Consider the following 18188-nt stretch of genomic DNA (forward strand, 5'->3'; position numbering starts at 1 on the left):
AGGCATTCAGTTGGATAAACAAAGGCAGAGGAATCTCAATTTGCAGATCAGAACAGGTGAACCTTTAAAAACCTAAATGTGGGAAAGTTGGGAGCAGCAGGAGCAGTTGCCACGTGCTGAGAGGAGTGTGAGGCTTGCAGGGTCTCTGGGAAGGGTCTGAGGGGGGTTTCTGGCAGAGCTTGGGCTGTGTATGTAGGGACCAGGTGGAAGGTGGCAGGTCTCAGGAGAGAGGCTGGCAACACTTGGGTGGTACCAGCAAGAAAGGCCAAGGACTCATGAAAACTTTGAATTCAGCAACGGGTTTGACACTTTCTCCTCCAGCCTTCTCCTGGACAAGCTGGCAAGATGCAGAATGGATGGGTGATCTGCAAGGTGGAAGGAAGCCACTCTCAGAGGGGGGTGAACAAGGTTTTTTACTCAGGCTGGCAGCCTATCACTGGTGGGGTCCTCCAGGAATCGATAATGGACCCCACACTGTTCAACATGAAACCACAGAATGGTTTGGGTTCAAAGAGACATTAAAGATCTCTTTAATCCAGTTCCATGCCCTGACATGGGCAGGGACACCTTCCACTAGACCAGGTTGCTCAGGGTCTCATCCATCCCGGATGTGAACACTTCCAGGGATGGGGCAGCCACAGTTTCTCTGGGAAACCTTTGCCAGGGCTTCAACTTTTTCATCACAATCCCAATGATGGGGTTGAAAGCACTGTCACCATCTTGGCAGATGACACCAAAGTGGGTGGTGAGTTGGACATGTCAGAAGGAAGAGTCACCTCACAGAGAGAAAACTGAACAGGCTGGGAGAGTGGGCTGGCAAGAACAGTGCAAAGTTTAACAAAACCAGGGCAAAACTCAACAAAAGCACTGCAAAATTCTGTAGCTGGGGGACATTTCCAAAGAGACTGGTACAGCCCCTACCCCAGTTAGGGAGAGTTAATCTGAGCCATCCTCTCTGGCACAGCCAATGTTTTGGATCAATAAAGGCATCACACATCCTTTTTTGTGTGTTTTGCTGAGAATTGTGAGATTCAGCCTAAAGTATCAGGGAGTGTGGGAGGTGATGGGTTAGAGCAAAGGTTTAACAGCAGTTACTCCCACAAGGAAATGGGGTGAGAGATGTTAAATATTGAAATCTTACCTCCCCATTCAAGAAACAGTAGAGAACAGCAACAACAAAACCCTAGGAGAATGGAAGAGAAAAGAAACCAATTTAATTTAAATTCTGGAGGAATAACAGAAAATAGCTGGAGTTAAAACAACCCATCAACCAAATCCCAAATCTTGGTATAAAAACCTCCACATAAGTGAACAAATACACACTCTGAGAACTGTGCATGCAAAAGAGTTATAAAGAACAGATATTTTGTTCTAAAAAAACCTCAGATTTCACTGTGTAATCACCTGGAAGGATCCCAGTCCCAGTTCAAACACCAGTCTCTCCCTCTTGCTGACATTCTCAGGAGAAAAAGCAAACACGGTGTAGTGAATTCCAAACAGGGGGATGAGCAGCAGAGTCGAGCGAGCCAGTCTCCTGTCACAACAGAGAAAAAGAGCTCTAATGCAGCCTTGCAAGGAGCAACTTGGGCTTCAATTAAAGCAGAAAACACAGCAAATATTGTGCTGACTGACTTTTGGTAAATACATCGACTGCATCATTATACAAACAAAGATGTGACATTCCCAGTTGGTCCCAAAGGGGGATTTCACACACACTGCGGTTTGCTCCCACTTCTTCCCATTGCTACAGTAACAGCACATTAATAATCCTTAATCCTCTCTTCTGTTATTTCAATTTGCATTATTATAGGCAGGAATTTCTTTCTATCATGCCAAAAGTGAGGAGGGGAATCTTGCTAAGGGATTCAGACTGCTACCACAGCACAGTTATAAACCTCTCACCCAATTGCTTAATCCCAGTGGAGTGTTTGAAACCACCTTTTGTTGTTGATTGTGTGCAAATTTTTTTCTGCGTAGCAAAAATATTCCAAAACAACCATACAAATAAAGCTAAAAAAACAACAGCCATAAAAATAGAGCTAAAAATCCTGCATGTTCCTGTTCTTCTGACTTTACCTCAAGGACTTGATTTCGGTCTCATTTATACTGTTGGAAACCTAAGTGCAATTCTAACTGATTTCCATTGCTTGAAAGTAAAGAGGTTTCAGAGGGAAATCAGGCTCAGGAGACAGAAACAGAAGGGCTGGATACAAATGTGTGTCCATTGGAAACCCTTAAACGGTGACATTCCCCAAGAGCAGGAGGCCACCCAAGACTTGTGCATGTTTTGCTCAGTGTGATTTGCTGATTGAGCAGCAAAAAAAGAGCAAAGAGAAAGCAAATGTTGATCTGAAATTAAGGCAAGTGCTTTATTAAAAAAAAAGTGACCTAAAGTAACCTCCAGGATGCTTTCAAAGGGGAAGAATATCATTGATTGCATTCAAGGAAGTTAAGAAGGCAGATGGAGGCCAAAGGAAGGCAAAAAGCTGGGAAGGCTTTTCCGAGAGCTTCACATTTTTTAAAATTCAAATGTTTACTCTGCTTTTATCTCTGTGGAATATTGGAGGCACACTGGAATTTGCTACTTCATGCTCAACAATACTCCAACATGATGTGTTGGTCTTACTGAAATGGAAAATTTAATTAATACATCTCAAAGAACTCTGTGAACATCTGATGTTATCCCCACCACTGGAGTGCAGATGGGACACCAGGACATTGCTGGTGTCTCTGCCAGACTTTGTGCACTAATATTGATAAATACATCCCAGCTCTGGCCTTGAGACTGTACTAAATACACCTGAGTCCTAAGTGTGATGGACACCAAACCTGAAGCTTTGGGGAAAGACCCCACAGAGCAGAGCACACAGTTCTTGTGAGTTATCAAGACACAGGACATTGGCCAATTGTTTGGGATTTTTTAAAAAGAGAGGAACAGCCTTGGAATAGACTGATGAAGATCATACAAAGTGTTCAACTTTGAGGATCTCTAAAAAAAATAATCTATCCAGGAATGAGCCAATGTGATGGACTAAAAGAGGTTTTGGGGTCCCTTCTGATCCTTCTTCTCTATGGACCTGTATTTAGGGTAATGAAAATGAACAGAAACACTGAGAAAAAGTATATGGAACAATCCTATCTCTATAAACCAAAAAGGATGTAAAAAATGTGTCTTAAACTGGTCATGGAATTAAGAAAGAAATCATATTAAATGTAGTAATGTGGACAAAGAAGTATCATCTCTCCAGATCTGTTATCCTTTATATTCAGAATTATTGCCAACAACAAGAAAAGGGTAAATGTTGTTTTGATCTAAAGCTCAGAATGGAACTGTCTATTAGTATGTTCTATCTCACTGCACTCATGGGAGATTATTTTGGGGGAAAAAGGCAGAGAAAGTATTTTTCTGTTGCCCATTTTCTGGCATTAATTCTACCTTATTAATCATACAATTAGTTTGTAGGATCTTGAAATATAATGCCATAATGGAATTATTAGAAATGCTGTCTGCAATACTGTCAAGAAAGCCACAGAGAAAATCCATGAAATGTAAGAAGTAACACATTCTGAACTTTATAGATTATTAAGATCAATAAAGAGGCCAAAACTGAGATACTGATGACTGAAAGGATGATGATGATGATGATGATGATGATGATGATGATGATGATGATGATGATGATGATGAACTGACTTTTTCCAAGAGCATTAGGAAGAAAAAAGCCTTAAAGCAGTTTCTGTGAGACGTGAAGTTTATGGGGAATGAAAATGTTAAAGGATTACAGTGGAATTCTCAGGAGTGTAACAGTCAAAGATCCTCATTCTCTTTTCTTCCCACACTCTTTCAGACTGGCAAGGAACTTGGGGGATGGACCTGAAAGTTCTGAGGGCAATAATCACTCAGCTGGGACTAAACTGGCTGTTTAAAGCATCATGTTCTCCAAAAGGTCTAGGAAAAACCTGTTTACATTGCAAAAGGTAGAGAAAAACCTCAAGGTTATTTTAAAAAAAATAACAAGTTGCCTTTCAGTTCTTGCTGAGGTTGACATTCTATTTTTCAGCTGTTATTTTCCTCAAAATCAATTTAAAGGTAAGATTTGCTCCAGCATCTTGGCTATGGATGTGGCATTTTCACACAGTGTTGGTACAAACAGACATTGGTGGCCTCTCTTTTTCCTCACTCCTCCAGTGAATTAAGAAAAGATCTCTTAATACTAAAAGGAACAGAAAGTGTTTTTGAGGTTTTAACCTTTGATCAGTATTTGAAGGGCCCAGGCTTTTATTTTTCCAGGTTGAGAGTGCTGAAGTGCCTGTGGATATTACATAGGACAAAACTGGGAATGAACTGGAAACTAAATTACACATCCCATGGTATTGCTCAGTGGAATTTCCAGGCATTTCTATTGACTCCTTCAGTGTGTTTTTACTCCACATTTTAAAACAGATTTCTAGAATAATAATTAATGCTGTCATTACACAAACACAGCAACTGCACATCAGATTAAAAAAATACTATTTTGTTCAACTGTGCAGTAGGGAACAAGGACAAATGGGTTCTAAATGCTCCAAATGGGATTTTCCAGCTCCAGTGAAAGGGATTTAACAAAGATATTTGCCCAGACTCAGAACCTGCAGAGTTGAGTCAGGAAATTTGTGATTATCCTTCTCTTTTCTGTCCCTGAGAGAGGTGAAGATGGTGGTTCAGAGGTTACTCTGCCATCAGCTCCAGGTGTCTCCACTGCACTGGAGATGTGCCTTGGCCCATCTCTGCAGCTGCTTCTGCAGGACTAATTGCAAAGCTGTGGAGCTCCAAAAAGCCACTGGAACTCAAAAAGTATCTGAGATGACACTGTGTGTCCTTAAGCTAAGAATAACTTTTACTCTGCCAAAGAGTTTGTTGCCTTGGTCTTAGAAATTCTCACCACCCAATTTTTCTGAGACAAAAAATCACAGACTGTCCAAAGAATCAAAAGATCTCCAAACCACACAGAGTTTGAAGAAAAATTGTGTAGCTGGTTTGCTGTTTAGTCCTGTCTCTTTAAACTGAGTGAGCTGATGAGTTTAAAAGCTGAGTATTAAGTGAAATACTTTGATCAAACACATTTTTGCAAAGAAGGCATCAAGGTCTGTAGTCCTGTAAAGCAACATTCATCTCACCAAAGTCTGGACATACATAATGGAGATATTGATTATGAAATTACTGAAATAATGTCTCAAAATTCGATGCAGGGAAAAATGCATTTTTAAGACCTAATTCTTGCCTGCTCTGGATGTCTCTTGAAGAAGAAGTGACTCCTGTAGTAACCACAAGGGTATGTACTGAACACATCCACTGATGTATAATATATTGACTAGATTAATGCTGTGAGATGTCTGCAATGATGACATCTATTTTTAGTTAAATTAGATTCAAACTTCCATTCCCTTTATTGTCTAGGAAGAGTAAGAAGCACTTACTCACAAGGACAAATCATCTGCCCCTAAGCAAGTTCTTACCACATCCTAAATCTATTCATTGACCATAAAGGGAATCTGGACTGAGTTTGTCAGATAAATCACTGCTCTGTGGACTTGGGAAGTTTGGATTTGAGGAATCCAATTTTTCTGGCCAAATGTATTCATCATCTCAGTGGTGAATATGTGCAAAAAATAACCATGACAGTATTTCAAATAGAGGGATAAAGAGCAAACCACGAAGATACACAATGTCATTAGTAATGAAATGCTTAATATCTCATGATTAGTAAGCTGAAGTATCTGTTTTATCATAATGATGTTAAACAGACTTAATCTGACTTTCAGGAACCTCAATAATCTCCTTGACAGAGACATATATTATCCAAAAACTTAATTAGGCCTGTAGGATCACTTCCAAAAGACCTGAATGGACACCTAAAGAGGTTTTCAATTTTCCCATGGACAAACCACATCTTCATACTACAGACTTGAAAACCAGGGAAGCTTATTGACACTTCCATATTTTAACACCAAAAAATTAGGTTTAAATACCTCCTGTTTAGGCTGAACTCTTTGTGCCCTTTCACCTCAGAGAGTGTCAGTGTCCCACCTTTCTGAAACACTGCACTTAATGTGAAATCTGTGTCTGCAAAGGCCCAACATGTGGTGAATCAGGGTGTTGGTGGAGGAGTGAACTTGAATCTCCTCCTAAATGTAGGTCCCAGTTTTACCTAACTGTTCTTAATCTGCAGCTTCTGCCAGGGTAGAAGATGCACATGCTGACTGTTCTTTTATTCTCTGCTTTTTCTATTTGCAGTGTCAGACTTTGGACTGAATGTTTTGAGCATCAATTTCTTAAATATCTTGAGGAGATGTAAAATCACTGATAAAATTCACTTTTATGGTTTTTTATAGCTAAAAAGGCATGACCAAGTATGCAGTTAAGTTACAACCAATCTCTTTTCCTTAATGATGTCAAACAGAACTCCTTTATTAAGCATTCTTTAGCAAAATTCTGGAGTGTTGGGTCTGTGTGTCAGGACATCTCTGAGAGTGCTGATTTGAACTTATAAGACTGCTGTGAAATTCAGCTCCTCAGGACACAGATTGTATAACCCCTTTCTGAAAGATACACCTCAACCAAACAAAGTGAGATGATGATCCTGGAGGTGTTGATTTCATGAAAACCTGTGGGCTTCTTGTATGATCCAGCTGGTGAAGGGGACTGTGGGAAGGTGCTTCATTCCAGGCTGAATGACACTTACTGACTCCTCGAGATGCCCCACTCCCCATAGGAAAATGTTTGGCACTGGCTTCAACTTGATCATCTTGGAGGTCTTTTTCAACCTTTATGATTTCTGACTAGACACAATCTATTTTGACATCAGGTTAACCTTAACCTTCCTTCCCCCCTGGGTGTTTACTACCATACCTTCCCTCAGTTCAGTGGACAAAAGATATTTTACACCCACTGACCCTGTTTTTCTAACAAACTCTTACACCCACTGACCCTGTTTTTCTAACAGACTCTTACACCCTCTGACCCTGTTTCTCTATCAAACTTTTACACCCTCTGACCCTGTTTTTCTAACAAACTTTTACACCCACTGACCCTGATTTTCTAACAAACTTTTACACCCACTGACCCTGTTTTTCCAACAAACTTTTACACCCACTGACCCTGTTTTTCTAAAACTTTTACACCCACTGACCCTGTTTTTCTATGAAACTCTTACACCCACTGACCCTGTTTTTCTAACAAACTCTTACACCCACTGACCCTGATTTTCTAACAAACTTTTACACCCACTGACCCTGTTTTTCCAACAAACTTTTACACCCACTGACCCTGTTTTTCTAAAACTTTTACACCCACTGACCCTGTTTTTCTATGAAACTCTTACACCCACTGACCCTGTTTTTCTAACAAAATTTTACACCCACTGACCCTGTTTTTCTAACAAAATTTTACACCCTCTGACCCTGTTTTTCTACCAAACTTTTACACTCACTGACCCTGTTTTTCTACCAAACTTTTACATCCATTGACCCTGTTTTTCTATCAAACTCTTACACCCACTGACCCTGTTTTTCTAACAAACTCTTACACCTACTGACCCTGTTTTTCTAACAAACTTTTACACCCACTGACCCTGTTTTTCTAACAAACTTTTACACCCACTGACCCTGTTTTTCTAACAAACTTACACCCACTGACCCTGTTTTTCTAACAAACTTACACCCACTGACCCTGTTTTTCTAACAAACTTTTACACCCACTGACCCTGTTTTTCTAACAAACTTTTACACCCACTGACCCTGTTTTTCTAACAAACTTTTACATCCACTGACCCTGTTTTTCTAACAGACTCTTACACCCACTGACCCTGTTTTTCTAACAAACTTTTACACCCACTGACCCTGTTTTTCTATCAAACTTTTACACCCTCTGACCCTGTTTTTCTAAAACTTTTATACCCACTGACTCTGTTTTTCTAACAAACTTTTACACCCACTGACCCTGTTTTTCTAAAACTTTTACACCCTCTGACCCTGTTTTTCTATCAAACTTTTACACCCACTGACCCTGTTTTCTAACAACTTTTACACCCACTGACCCTGTTTTTCTAACAAACTCTTACACCCACTGACCCTGTTTTTCTAACAAACTTTTACACCCACTGACCCTGTTTTTCTAAAACTTTTATACCCACTGACCCTGTTTTTCTAACAAACTTTTACACCCACTGACCCTGTTTTTCTAACAAACTCTTACACCCTCTGACCCTGTTTTTCTAACAAACTTTTATACCCACTGACCCTGTTTTTCTAACAACTTTTACACCCACTGACCCTGTTTTTCTAACAACTTTTACACCCACTGACCCTGTTTTTCTAACAAACTTTTACACCCTCTGACACTGTTTTCTAACAAACTTACACCCACTGACCCTGTTTTTCTATCAAACTCTTACACCCACTGACCCTGTTTTTCTATCAAACTTTTACACCCACTGACCCTGTTTTTCTAACAAACTTACACCCACTGACCCTGTTTTTCTATCAAACTCTTACACCCACTGACCCTGTTTTTCTAACAAACTCTTACACCCACTGACCCTGTTTTTCTAACAAACTTTTACATCCACTGACCCTGTTTTTCTAACAACTTTTACACCCACTGACACTGTTTTTCTAACAAACTTTTACACCCACTGACCCTGTTTGTCCAACAAACTTTGAGGTGAAACATTAACTGTCAGCATGGAGGTGCTCACCTCTTTGCTGTGCAATAAACAGCAGCTTTTATTAACCCCAAACCACAAAGAGCATTGGCCGTTAAGTACTAAAAATTAAAAAAAAAAAAAAAAGAAAATAACCTTAAAATCCTCCACCGTGGTGCATCAGCAAAAGCACAGAACAAGAACAAAAAACAACTCTCCATGCAACAAGAACTGAAGGAATGCTCTCTCTCTGCTCCCTGCCCCTCCGCTCTCCTCCATCCCTTCCATCGCCACATGCGTCACACAAACACAGTCATGGCACAGGAGTGCGAACACTTACAGGGTAATGGTGGATAGTTCTGACATCTTGCAAGAGTGCTGGTTAGCCCTCTTAGGCTTACAGTAGCATTTCTGAACGCAGCTGCTAAATATGACAAGATTAGCATTGGTTTCAGCATCTCGGGAACAGGCCAAGGTAGGTCACTTCCAACACATTCCATGAGCACGGCACAGAGATGGAAGGCAGACAGCAAGGATGGGGCTACGACACAAAGAGGCTGCTTGGCTAAGCAAAAACTGAAATGAAACCAAACACGTGAAAAGGCACTGGCTGCTGCTGGCCAGTCATGGGGCGGGCACGGACAAAGCGGAGACTGAAGGACCTGGAGGTGGGTGGGCAGCGTTGGGCATCCAAAATACACATGACTTTGGCAGTCTGGGGTTGCACAGAGGGTAACAGGACATCAGATCACATGGAGGTCGACTGCATGCTTGTGAAGAACAGGCAGATAGGAACAGAAACTTGGAGGGTTGTAGACTAGATTGGTCTAAGATGACCTTGGGTCAGATGTTCCTCATTTTTCTGTATGAGAACCCAGGGTGGAGTGGATCCCTTCTTTATAGCAAAGGACACCAAAGCACTTTTTCCACCACATTTTCCTTGGTGGTGGGGAGGGAGTTCAGAGTAGAAACTGCATGTCTGGCTGGCAGTTGGGAGGTACCACTTGTATTTTTGTCACACACACACACGGGCAGTGGGGCCACAAAAGCAGCTGGCACATAAATTATGTACCAAGACCACCATCTCTAGATGTTGTATCCTAGAAAGAGCTGCTATGGAGAAGGGAATGGTTAAATTTCCAACCAGCCAGAGAGAGGCTAATTTAAATCAGACACCATGAAGGGCAATCTGAAACAACATGGGAAGGCATTTGGAGGGATCTTGTAACAGATTTCGTATCTGTTACAACAGGCTGAAAACTGTGAGAATTGAAAATAGTGTTTTCTTGCCAACTTTCAGGGGGAGATTTTTTTGTTTTGTTTTCAACACATGGTTGGTTTAGTGGGATTCACCTCAGGAAAGGCTGGATGTTTGCAGTATAGAGAGTAAACTGGGCATCCTTGATCCCTTGAGAATCATCAGAGAGGAAAAGTAGCTGAGAGAGAAACAGTTACTGGCCAGGGTACACCTGACCTTTTTTTAGATGTCCACTTTAGGATGGGATGAACAGCACAGCAAACACCACTGACTAATCTCCATTAAATAAAAAGGATAATATGATGATATTTAAAGCAGTTGCCTTCAGGGCAAACATCTAATTTTGTTCAAACAACCCAAAATGAGGTTCTGTTTCTCTGCTAATATGCACAGTCTAAGATCTGTGTTCACCTATGCAGAGATGGAAGATGCAGTTCATAAGCTGAACAGTAAAACAGAATAAATTAAAAATATATTCAATTTCTCCCCACTCTCAACTCATTTAATTCGATCCCCATTGCTAGAGTTTTGTTTTGTTTCCTTTTGGGTAATCAAACCCTGAAAACTATTATTAAATATTATAGTATAAGAGCTGGAAATAATCCAGTATTGTGGCATGCACACACCCAGCAAACAGAAAGAGTAAACATGATTCAACTTAGAGAATGAATTAATGTCTTGGATGATGCTAAGGAAGTAAATATGAAAATGAGTGTTCCTTTTACAGCATCACTTCTGTAACGAATTTTTGCACCACCTGTTTTTCACAGAGCTGAGCTGGGCATTAATTGTCAGCTAAAACTCCTCAAAATCAAGCAGGGAAATATTAGAGTTCATTCAATTTTCCTATGACTGAGACTTTCAGGAGTGATTCTGGATTTTGAGTGTCTCACTCATTTTTTTAGTCACCTGATGGTTCTGAAACACATTTTCTCAGAGCAGTTTTGGCCACAAGAGGGCTGCTCAGCCTGTGTCGAGAAGTGCTTATGGAGGCATTTCCAGGCACAGGACAGAAAACGAACCATCTAAAAATCCCTAACGACTTTGCAAACTCTCAGGGTGTTGTAGGAGGTTGTGCTCTTAAGTGATACCCTGAATATTGTCGTGGTCATCTGGGAAAAAATTCCCACCCAGGTTTCCTGTACTGCTTATGCCCTGTTTTATTTGACAGGGACTGATTTTTTAATGGTTTTGTTTTGTTTTTTTCCAGTGAACAGACAAATTTGACAGCACTTGGTATTTGCCAGAATAATCAAATAGGACAGACTTGATTTAGAAATTAATATCTAAGAATTAGTTTCTTCTCCACACCCAATGAGGGGACATTTACACACAGGTTTGTGATGGAAAACTGTGAGCACTTCCTAGGAAAGGTGATACTTTAGTGCTGTTTGCATTTTTTTTCTGCCATCCTTTCTAATTCAAGTGTCATCTCTCTGATGTTATTGTAAAGTGTGACAAAATCTTTTAGACTACATATTTTATAGAACTTTTCTTTCCTTCCTCCCTTCAACTTTATTTATTTATTATGAAAATAGAGACACTGGCTACATATTTTATAGAAGTTTTCTTTCCTTCCTCCCTTCAACTTTATTTATTTATTATGAAAATAGAGACACTGGTGGAAGGAAAGGGAGAAAGAGAGAAGAGACAGAGGAACCAGGAAGAAATGGGAAGAAGGAAAATATCAGACAAATAAGAGAAAATTAATAGAAAATGAGATTATGGATATCCAAACACTACACGAATCAGGGCAGGATCCTCAGACCTCTGTAGGCACACACAGGATGGATTTGGTCACGTCTAACTCTACGTGTCAGAGACAAATTTGAACTGAACTATCACCTTGAAATCACTCAATCATGGAAAGAACAGGGACTTGCAGGCTTGGCCTGTGTGACAGAGGCATCTGAGACACACGGGAGGCAGTGCCTGACGGAGGTGCCCTGGTCTCCCAGTTGGACCATGAGACGACGACTGGACTGCTCAGATCGAATACGAGACTTTAGACAGCTAAAGGCAAACAAGCTGAGTCTCACCGCACGTGTCCTGGGCATGGACTGCAGCTGCATCTGGGAGGAAGAGGGAGGGTGCTAGGGTGGAAGGGGAAAGAAAAGGTTAAACATTCCCTAAACATTCCCAGGATTCAAAGAGTGAGGCACGATGTGGCTGAAGGCCACCGTGTCAGACCGAACACCTGAAGGTCCGGCACGTCCATGCAAATGAGAGAGGGCACAAACTGGAGGCAAAAGGAGTTGCAATTCAGTTCTGAAGGCTCTGGGGGTTTCTCAGAGGTGCTTAAGGGAAGTCAAATGAACATGCTGATCCAGGGGAAGGAAGTTTTGCTGCATTCTCCATGTATATCCATAAGGAAAACAGTCAGGATTATGAATTTAAGTCTCTACCAACACACAGGGAATGACAGAATTTGTGGCTTGTCTTTGAATATGCTGAAAGAGAATCCCTTGGGAAACACAATAAAGGTAGGACTAGATTCATGCAAATAAAAACTGTGCCTCTTTCAGGATCTCTGTGCACCCTGCTCGAGTAATTCTGTGTAACCTCACCATGAATAGCATTGGCCACCATGTGGTAGGAGGAGAAGGAATGGAGAAACAAATCAATGAAATAAAGTATTGAAATACAGTAAAAAGTTAACCAAAGTAGAAAGATTGTATAGGAGACAGAGGAGAAAATTGAAAAGCGGAACCATATACTCTATTATTTATGCCACACCCCTACTTACCCTCAGCTGACACTGCTCTGGGTCAGGGGACCTTTCCTTGCTACTCACTATTAAGGATTTCCTGAAGAGACACTTCTTTCCTGGCCAATGCACCAACTACATTTACAACCCCCCTGAACTTACAGGTCAGATGTAAAGAGTTTGGAAAACTGAACTCGTTCTGTGAGCAGCAAACAGACTCTACAGCTCCATCCCACTGCAGAGACTGCAGGTAAACTCACTGACCCCTCTCATCCAGACACAGGCTAAGCAGAGGTGCTTCTCAGCAAAGTTACCATTTAGGTCCATCTCTCATCTAATTTTTGAAGTTAACAGCAAAGCTGTGAGCTTTTCACCTTGTTCCCCCACACCAGCCTTGCTGTCAGTGCTGAGAAACACCACAAAGTGAGATTCACCTGACCTATTTGAAACATCTTTTTTAAAAGGAAATAAATGGTACTAAGGATTTGATTGTCAGGACTGAGTAGATCTCTACTGATTGTGGAAGGAGCCCAACATTATTACCTTATTAAATCAGGTGGATCCTTGCTATCTTGGTGAAAGTATAACCACTGTTGTGCTCTCCATGGGAAAAAAAGGAAAAAAAAAAAAGAAAAAAAAAGGAAACTCTGTTTCTCTAGTCTTTAATTGAAAAAAAATCCTAAATTCTTAGTCCTGTTACCTGCAGCTCTACTTTTCACTGCTAACAGCACCAAATCTAGAGGCTGAGGCTCAATTGCTGCTTTCAGATTAATGCTGTGGCTGAAAATGAATGTTTGGACTGGCACTTTTTGTCCAGTAAATCTGACCTTTGAGTAGATCTGAGGCTTGAAGATGAAACAGAATGGTCAAAGAAAGCCAAAAATCATGTCCACACTGCTCATTCTTGGCTTTGCCAACTTCTACAGGGGGGACATAAACAGAAGGAGAAAGCCATGGCTACACCCAGAGATAAATAACAAAGAGGTAAAGGTTAATATTTGCCTGTGCTCTAGAGAATAACTCTGGTAGCAGAGAGCAGAATTCTTCCATCAAAAGCAGTCTTTAAATGAACTCTAAATGGAAGGTTGGTGTCCTGACCCTTCCTCTGCAGTGACTCTGGAGGTCCTGTTTTACCAAGCTGGGTTATTCTCACTGACTCCATAGAAACAAGTCATGCACTGTGGAATAACTCTGAGAAGTGCAGGAACATAAATGCAGTGTAACAGACAATAGAATGTTTAATGAGGAAAATGTACCACAATAAATGAGATTCTTAAGTGGTTTTGGATGTAGCTTTACTGTTTGAAATGAAGAATGTGCATATCCAAATCCAGACATAAATATCTGAGCCTGTGATTTAGCTCACTGTCCCCAAAAGCAATGAGCACAACCCACAGAGTATTTATTGTCACAGTCTGCCACAAGAAGTGGCTTTTCAGGCAATAAAAACAGTTTTTGGTCCTGGCAGCTGGCAGAGCTCAGCATTGCTGTAACTACACTGAGTTTCTTTAATTTGCAGCTCTGAAGCTTCAGTTGCAGTGTTTTAACTCACCTGCCTTACATACCATACAATATTGCTGCAGACAAGGGTTTGAGTTACAAACCATCTCTACAACCCTCTTTAATGAAAAAAGAGAGCACTATAAACCATCTCTATAACCCTCCTTCATGAAAAAAGAGAGCACTGTCTTTGTTTAAAAAGCCTGGGCTTGCAGACATTTAATCAGCTGAACGGCTCCAGTGTTTTCACTTGAAATATAAAGAGGAATTTCAGCTTGGAAATCTCTCAGTAATGACACAGGTGGGCAGCAAAGGAGGTGCTGGGACTGTGATGTGAATGTTCTGCACAGCTTTGGACTTGTCCTGTCTTGAGGTGGTTTACATTTGTTTAAGACACCTTCACTGAGACTTAATTCAGTATTAAACCACTGTAACCTCAGAGGGTATATTTGCACTCTCCAAGGCAGGAAGAGTTTGTTTCTGGGATTTGTACCACTCAGTTCCTTTTACACATGGGGTTAGTTACAAGAACCTCAGAAGAAGTTCATCTTTCCAGATTAAAAGACCATCTGCACTGGGACAGCACCATTGCTCTTGTCCCTTCCATACCTCAGGCTTTGCACTTGCAGGGAGTACATCCTAATAACTCTTCAGATGCAAAACTAAACCCCCTGGATGGGGAACTTGCCAGTTGCTGAAGTGAGACCCAATAAATCAATGGCAAGCAGAAGCAGAGACACTGAGGGGAACATAAAACCCTTTTCTTCTCACATGATACAGCCCAAATGTGAATGGGAGCAAAAACTAAATGAAGGAGCAGGGATGTGGGTGTGCATCAGGCTTTGGTGTAAATTGAAAGCATGTTTAAGATCAGAGATGTCAGAATTACTCCCCATTCTTTGCAGCCTCACAACAATTGAGGCATGACCAGCTGCTTCACCTCCACCTTTATCTTTACACTAAGTGATTTAAAGAATCAGAGCTGCAAACTGCTTGGGGGGATAAATAAAGTTCCATCTCTATCCCTTTCAGTCTAACAGGCCATTCAGAACAGCAAACTCAGCTGTGAGCAACGTGGGAGGGAAAGGGCAAGCAGCCAAAATGGACTCATTTGGATATTTCCAAGTTCATTCTTAATTTGAATCTTCTCAAATTTTTTCTCAATGTCCAAACTCATTATCTTTCCCAGAAGGTAAGTAAGCTACTCTGCTAAAAGATACTGCACCCCAATCCATGGATAATTTGTAAAGATCCATGGCCTCAGGCACTGGATGTTCCCAGTCCTGCTCATCTCCATGACAACTGAAGCTTATCAATACACAACAAAATGAGCTTATTCACTTGGATGAAGCACAGTGACTTCAGAAATGTATTTGAGGTCTGTATCTCATTTTCTTTACAAAAGCTGCCTTATTTTTGCTAATCAGTGAGTGTGGGGCAAAACTAATGTTACAGCAAATGGAGCCGAGTGCAGCCACTTCCCCAGGACAGCAAGAGGCTTTACACTGTTGGTAAAGCATCTCTGGTTCTCTAAAAAGCAGGGCAGGAACTATTTGAGATATCTCCAGTGTTTCAGAGAGCACATGTGTGGGCAAAGGCATCCAACAGACACAAGCACTTCCCTAGAAATCCCAGTGGCTTGAGCCTCTGGATATTGGGAATTCTGTTCCACACCAGTGATGGCAATCAAGCCATGAGGGTTTGGTGCTGTCTTTGAAAGATGTTTGGATCTGACATTTCCACATATATGCCACTAACATTTCAATGGGAAGTCATAAGATGGGATTTAGGCTTTTTTTGGTGCCTCAAACTCTTTGGAAACAGGGCTATGAGAGCTATTCCTGTTGAGTGTCCATCAAGCTTTGCTGGGCCTTCTTTAAAAAATGGGAAAACCCATTTCTATAAAGAGAATTGCACTGCTGGCTTTGTTCCATCCCTCACAAACCTGCACATCTCCCTGATCTTTCCAGAGAGGGACCATCTTGGAGTGGCTTATCTTTTAATGCAAAAATCCTCTTTTCCAGTTCATGGCTTGCACTTTTAACAGATGGGGGGGAAAGTCTGTGCTCTGCTCTTTTAATACACAACTTATGGACCAAGAACTTTGTTTCCTGAGGCTGCCACAGATTGTGGAGCCAAGCAAAAATTCCAAGTCACCATTAAAGAAATCCTTAAACATGAAAGTTAAGCAGAGATCAGAGCATCAGCTAGTTCATCAACCACAAAAATCAGCCTTGTAGCCTTTCCTCTGTCTCAATACCCATTTAAACCATAAAATTACCCATAAAAATACCCTACAGCCACATGCACAGTGGTTAAAGACAAAGTCACACCTTAAGGACTGTTTTCAGTTCTGGGCCCCTCAGTTCAGAAAGGATACTGAGGTGCTGGACCGAGTCCAGAGAAGAGCAACGAGGCTGGAGAAGGGAGTGGAGCACAAGTGCTGTGGGGAGAGGCTGAGGGAGCTGGGGGTGTTCAGCCTGGAGAAGAGGAGGCTCAGAGGTGACCTCAGCACTGTCTGGAAGTGCCTGAAGGGAAGTTCTGGCCAGGTGGGGGTTGGTCTCTTCTCCCAGGCACTCAGCAATAGGACAAGGGGGCATGATGGGCTCAAGCTCTGCCAGGGGAAATTGAAGTTGGAGATCAGGAAAAACTTCTTTGCAGAGAGAGTGCTCAGGCATTGGAATGGGCTGCCCAGAGAGGGGGTGGATTCACCATCTCTAGAGATTTTTAAATGCAGATTGGCCGTGGCACTGAGTGCCATGATCTGGTAAAGGGACTGGAGTTGGACCAAGGGTTGGACTCGATGATCTCAGAGGTCTTTTCCAACCCAATCGATTCTATGATTCTATGATAAAGTCACCCTGGTTTTCAATACTACTGCAAAACAGAAAAATAAGAGGAGTCAGCCTGCACCACACAGATATCTCCTGTCCAGGCCAAGGCACATGGCCCTGCCCTCTAAAATCCACCTTCTAAGGATTTCCAAACAACAGAACACTTTGGAACATTGCACTCATCACAGATGATCTTGTAACCACAGGAAATAACTTTTGTGATCCCTGATTTCAAAATCAGATCCTGTCAAGCCTTGTGTATCATTGGAAATGGATGGAATTTCCTTTATAAATATTGATTTGCTCTTCTGGAATATCCCTCAGGCAAGAGGCCCATGAAATAACAAAACTGCTCTGAAGGTGGACATAGTTTTAGGTCTAATCTCATCATCAGTGTAGGAATGTAAAGGATGAAAGGACAGTGTTGGAAAGGTGGATTTTAAAAACAAAGATTCCTCTTTCTCTACTTTCCACAGGCACCTGAGGGATGTTGAGCATCCCCCTTTGTGCATCACACCCTCAGCTGTTCAGTGGCAATAACAGCTCACAGGAACATTATAAGCACATTAAATATTCTGTGCTGTTTGTTGTTACAGTAGCTGAGGCCACAGCACATCTACAGAAAGATAATCAAAGCAGAACAGGGCTTCTGATTACTTATCTGAAAAGAAATAAATCCCTGTGTAATTATACTCTTGCTAATTATGGTCCATAGCCTACATGATCCTACATTCCTAATGAGTACACTGAATTTTTTTCCAAGCCCTACCTGACAAGATTTTGCACAAATTAACCCCTTCCCTCCCTCCAAAGAAAAATCCAAAATAGAAACTAAAAAAAAAAACATCAAAGCAACACTCCAAATATTATTTCCCTTGGGCAATGTACATGAAAAGTACAATAGTTGTGAATGAGAATGTTTTTTCCAAGAACTTTAAATGAATCCATCAAGAATTAGTGTCAGTCAAAGCAGCAAATACCCACATTCCTGGCATTGCTTAGAAAAAAGAACTTGGTCCTTGCCAATCATGCACTGGCATCAAATGATCATCATCCATGTTTGCCACTGTATTTTCAAGTGGTAGGAAAGGATTTCCCCAGGGACAAGAGTTCCTGTTGTCGTTGGGTTGTTGGGCATTCCAGCCCCCACCTGGCAGTCCCTGGGAGTCACAACTGGAAGTGCCAAGCTAAGGAACACACTGTTCATC

At 41.4% G+C, this 18188-nt stretch overlaps 1 protein-coding gene across 9 annotated transcripts in view; it reads right to left on the minus strand.

The window, feature by feature from the left end:
- The window catches only part of ADCYAP1R1 (ADCYAP receptor type I), a 148417-nt gene that overhangs the window by 2430 nt on the left and 127799 nt on the right, over positions 1-18188 (minus strand). For 5 of the 9 annotated variants that reach the window (XM_071559880.1, XM_071559883.1, XM_071559879.1 and 2 more), the window contains 4 exons: positions 11979-12032; positions 9022-9105; positions 1405-1534; positions 1142-1183 (listed from right to left, as the gene is read on the minus strand). In XM_071559880.1, the coding sequence (XP_071415981.1) occupies positions 1142-1183; positions 1405-1534; positions 9022-9105; positions 11979-12032 (310 nt within the window). The remainder of the gene's footprint in view (positions 1-1141; positions 1184-1404; positions 1535-9021; positions 9106-11978; positions 12033-18188) is intronic. The other 4 variants (XM_071559885.1, XM_071559884.1, XM_071559887.1 and 1 more) reach the window with 2 other exon arrangements.

This window comes from Pithys albifrons, chromosome 7, assembly GCF_047495875.1.
Source record: "Pithys albifrons albifrons isolate INPA30051 chromosome 7, PitAlb_v1, whole genome shotgun sequence".
Classification (NCBI taxonomy): Eukaryota; Metazoa; Chordata; class Aves; order Passeriformes; family Thamnophilidae; genus Pithys; species Pithys albifrons.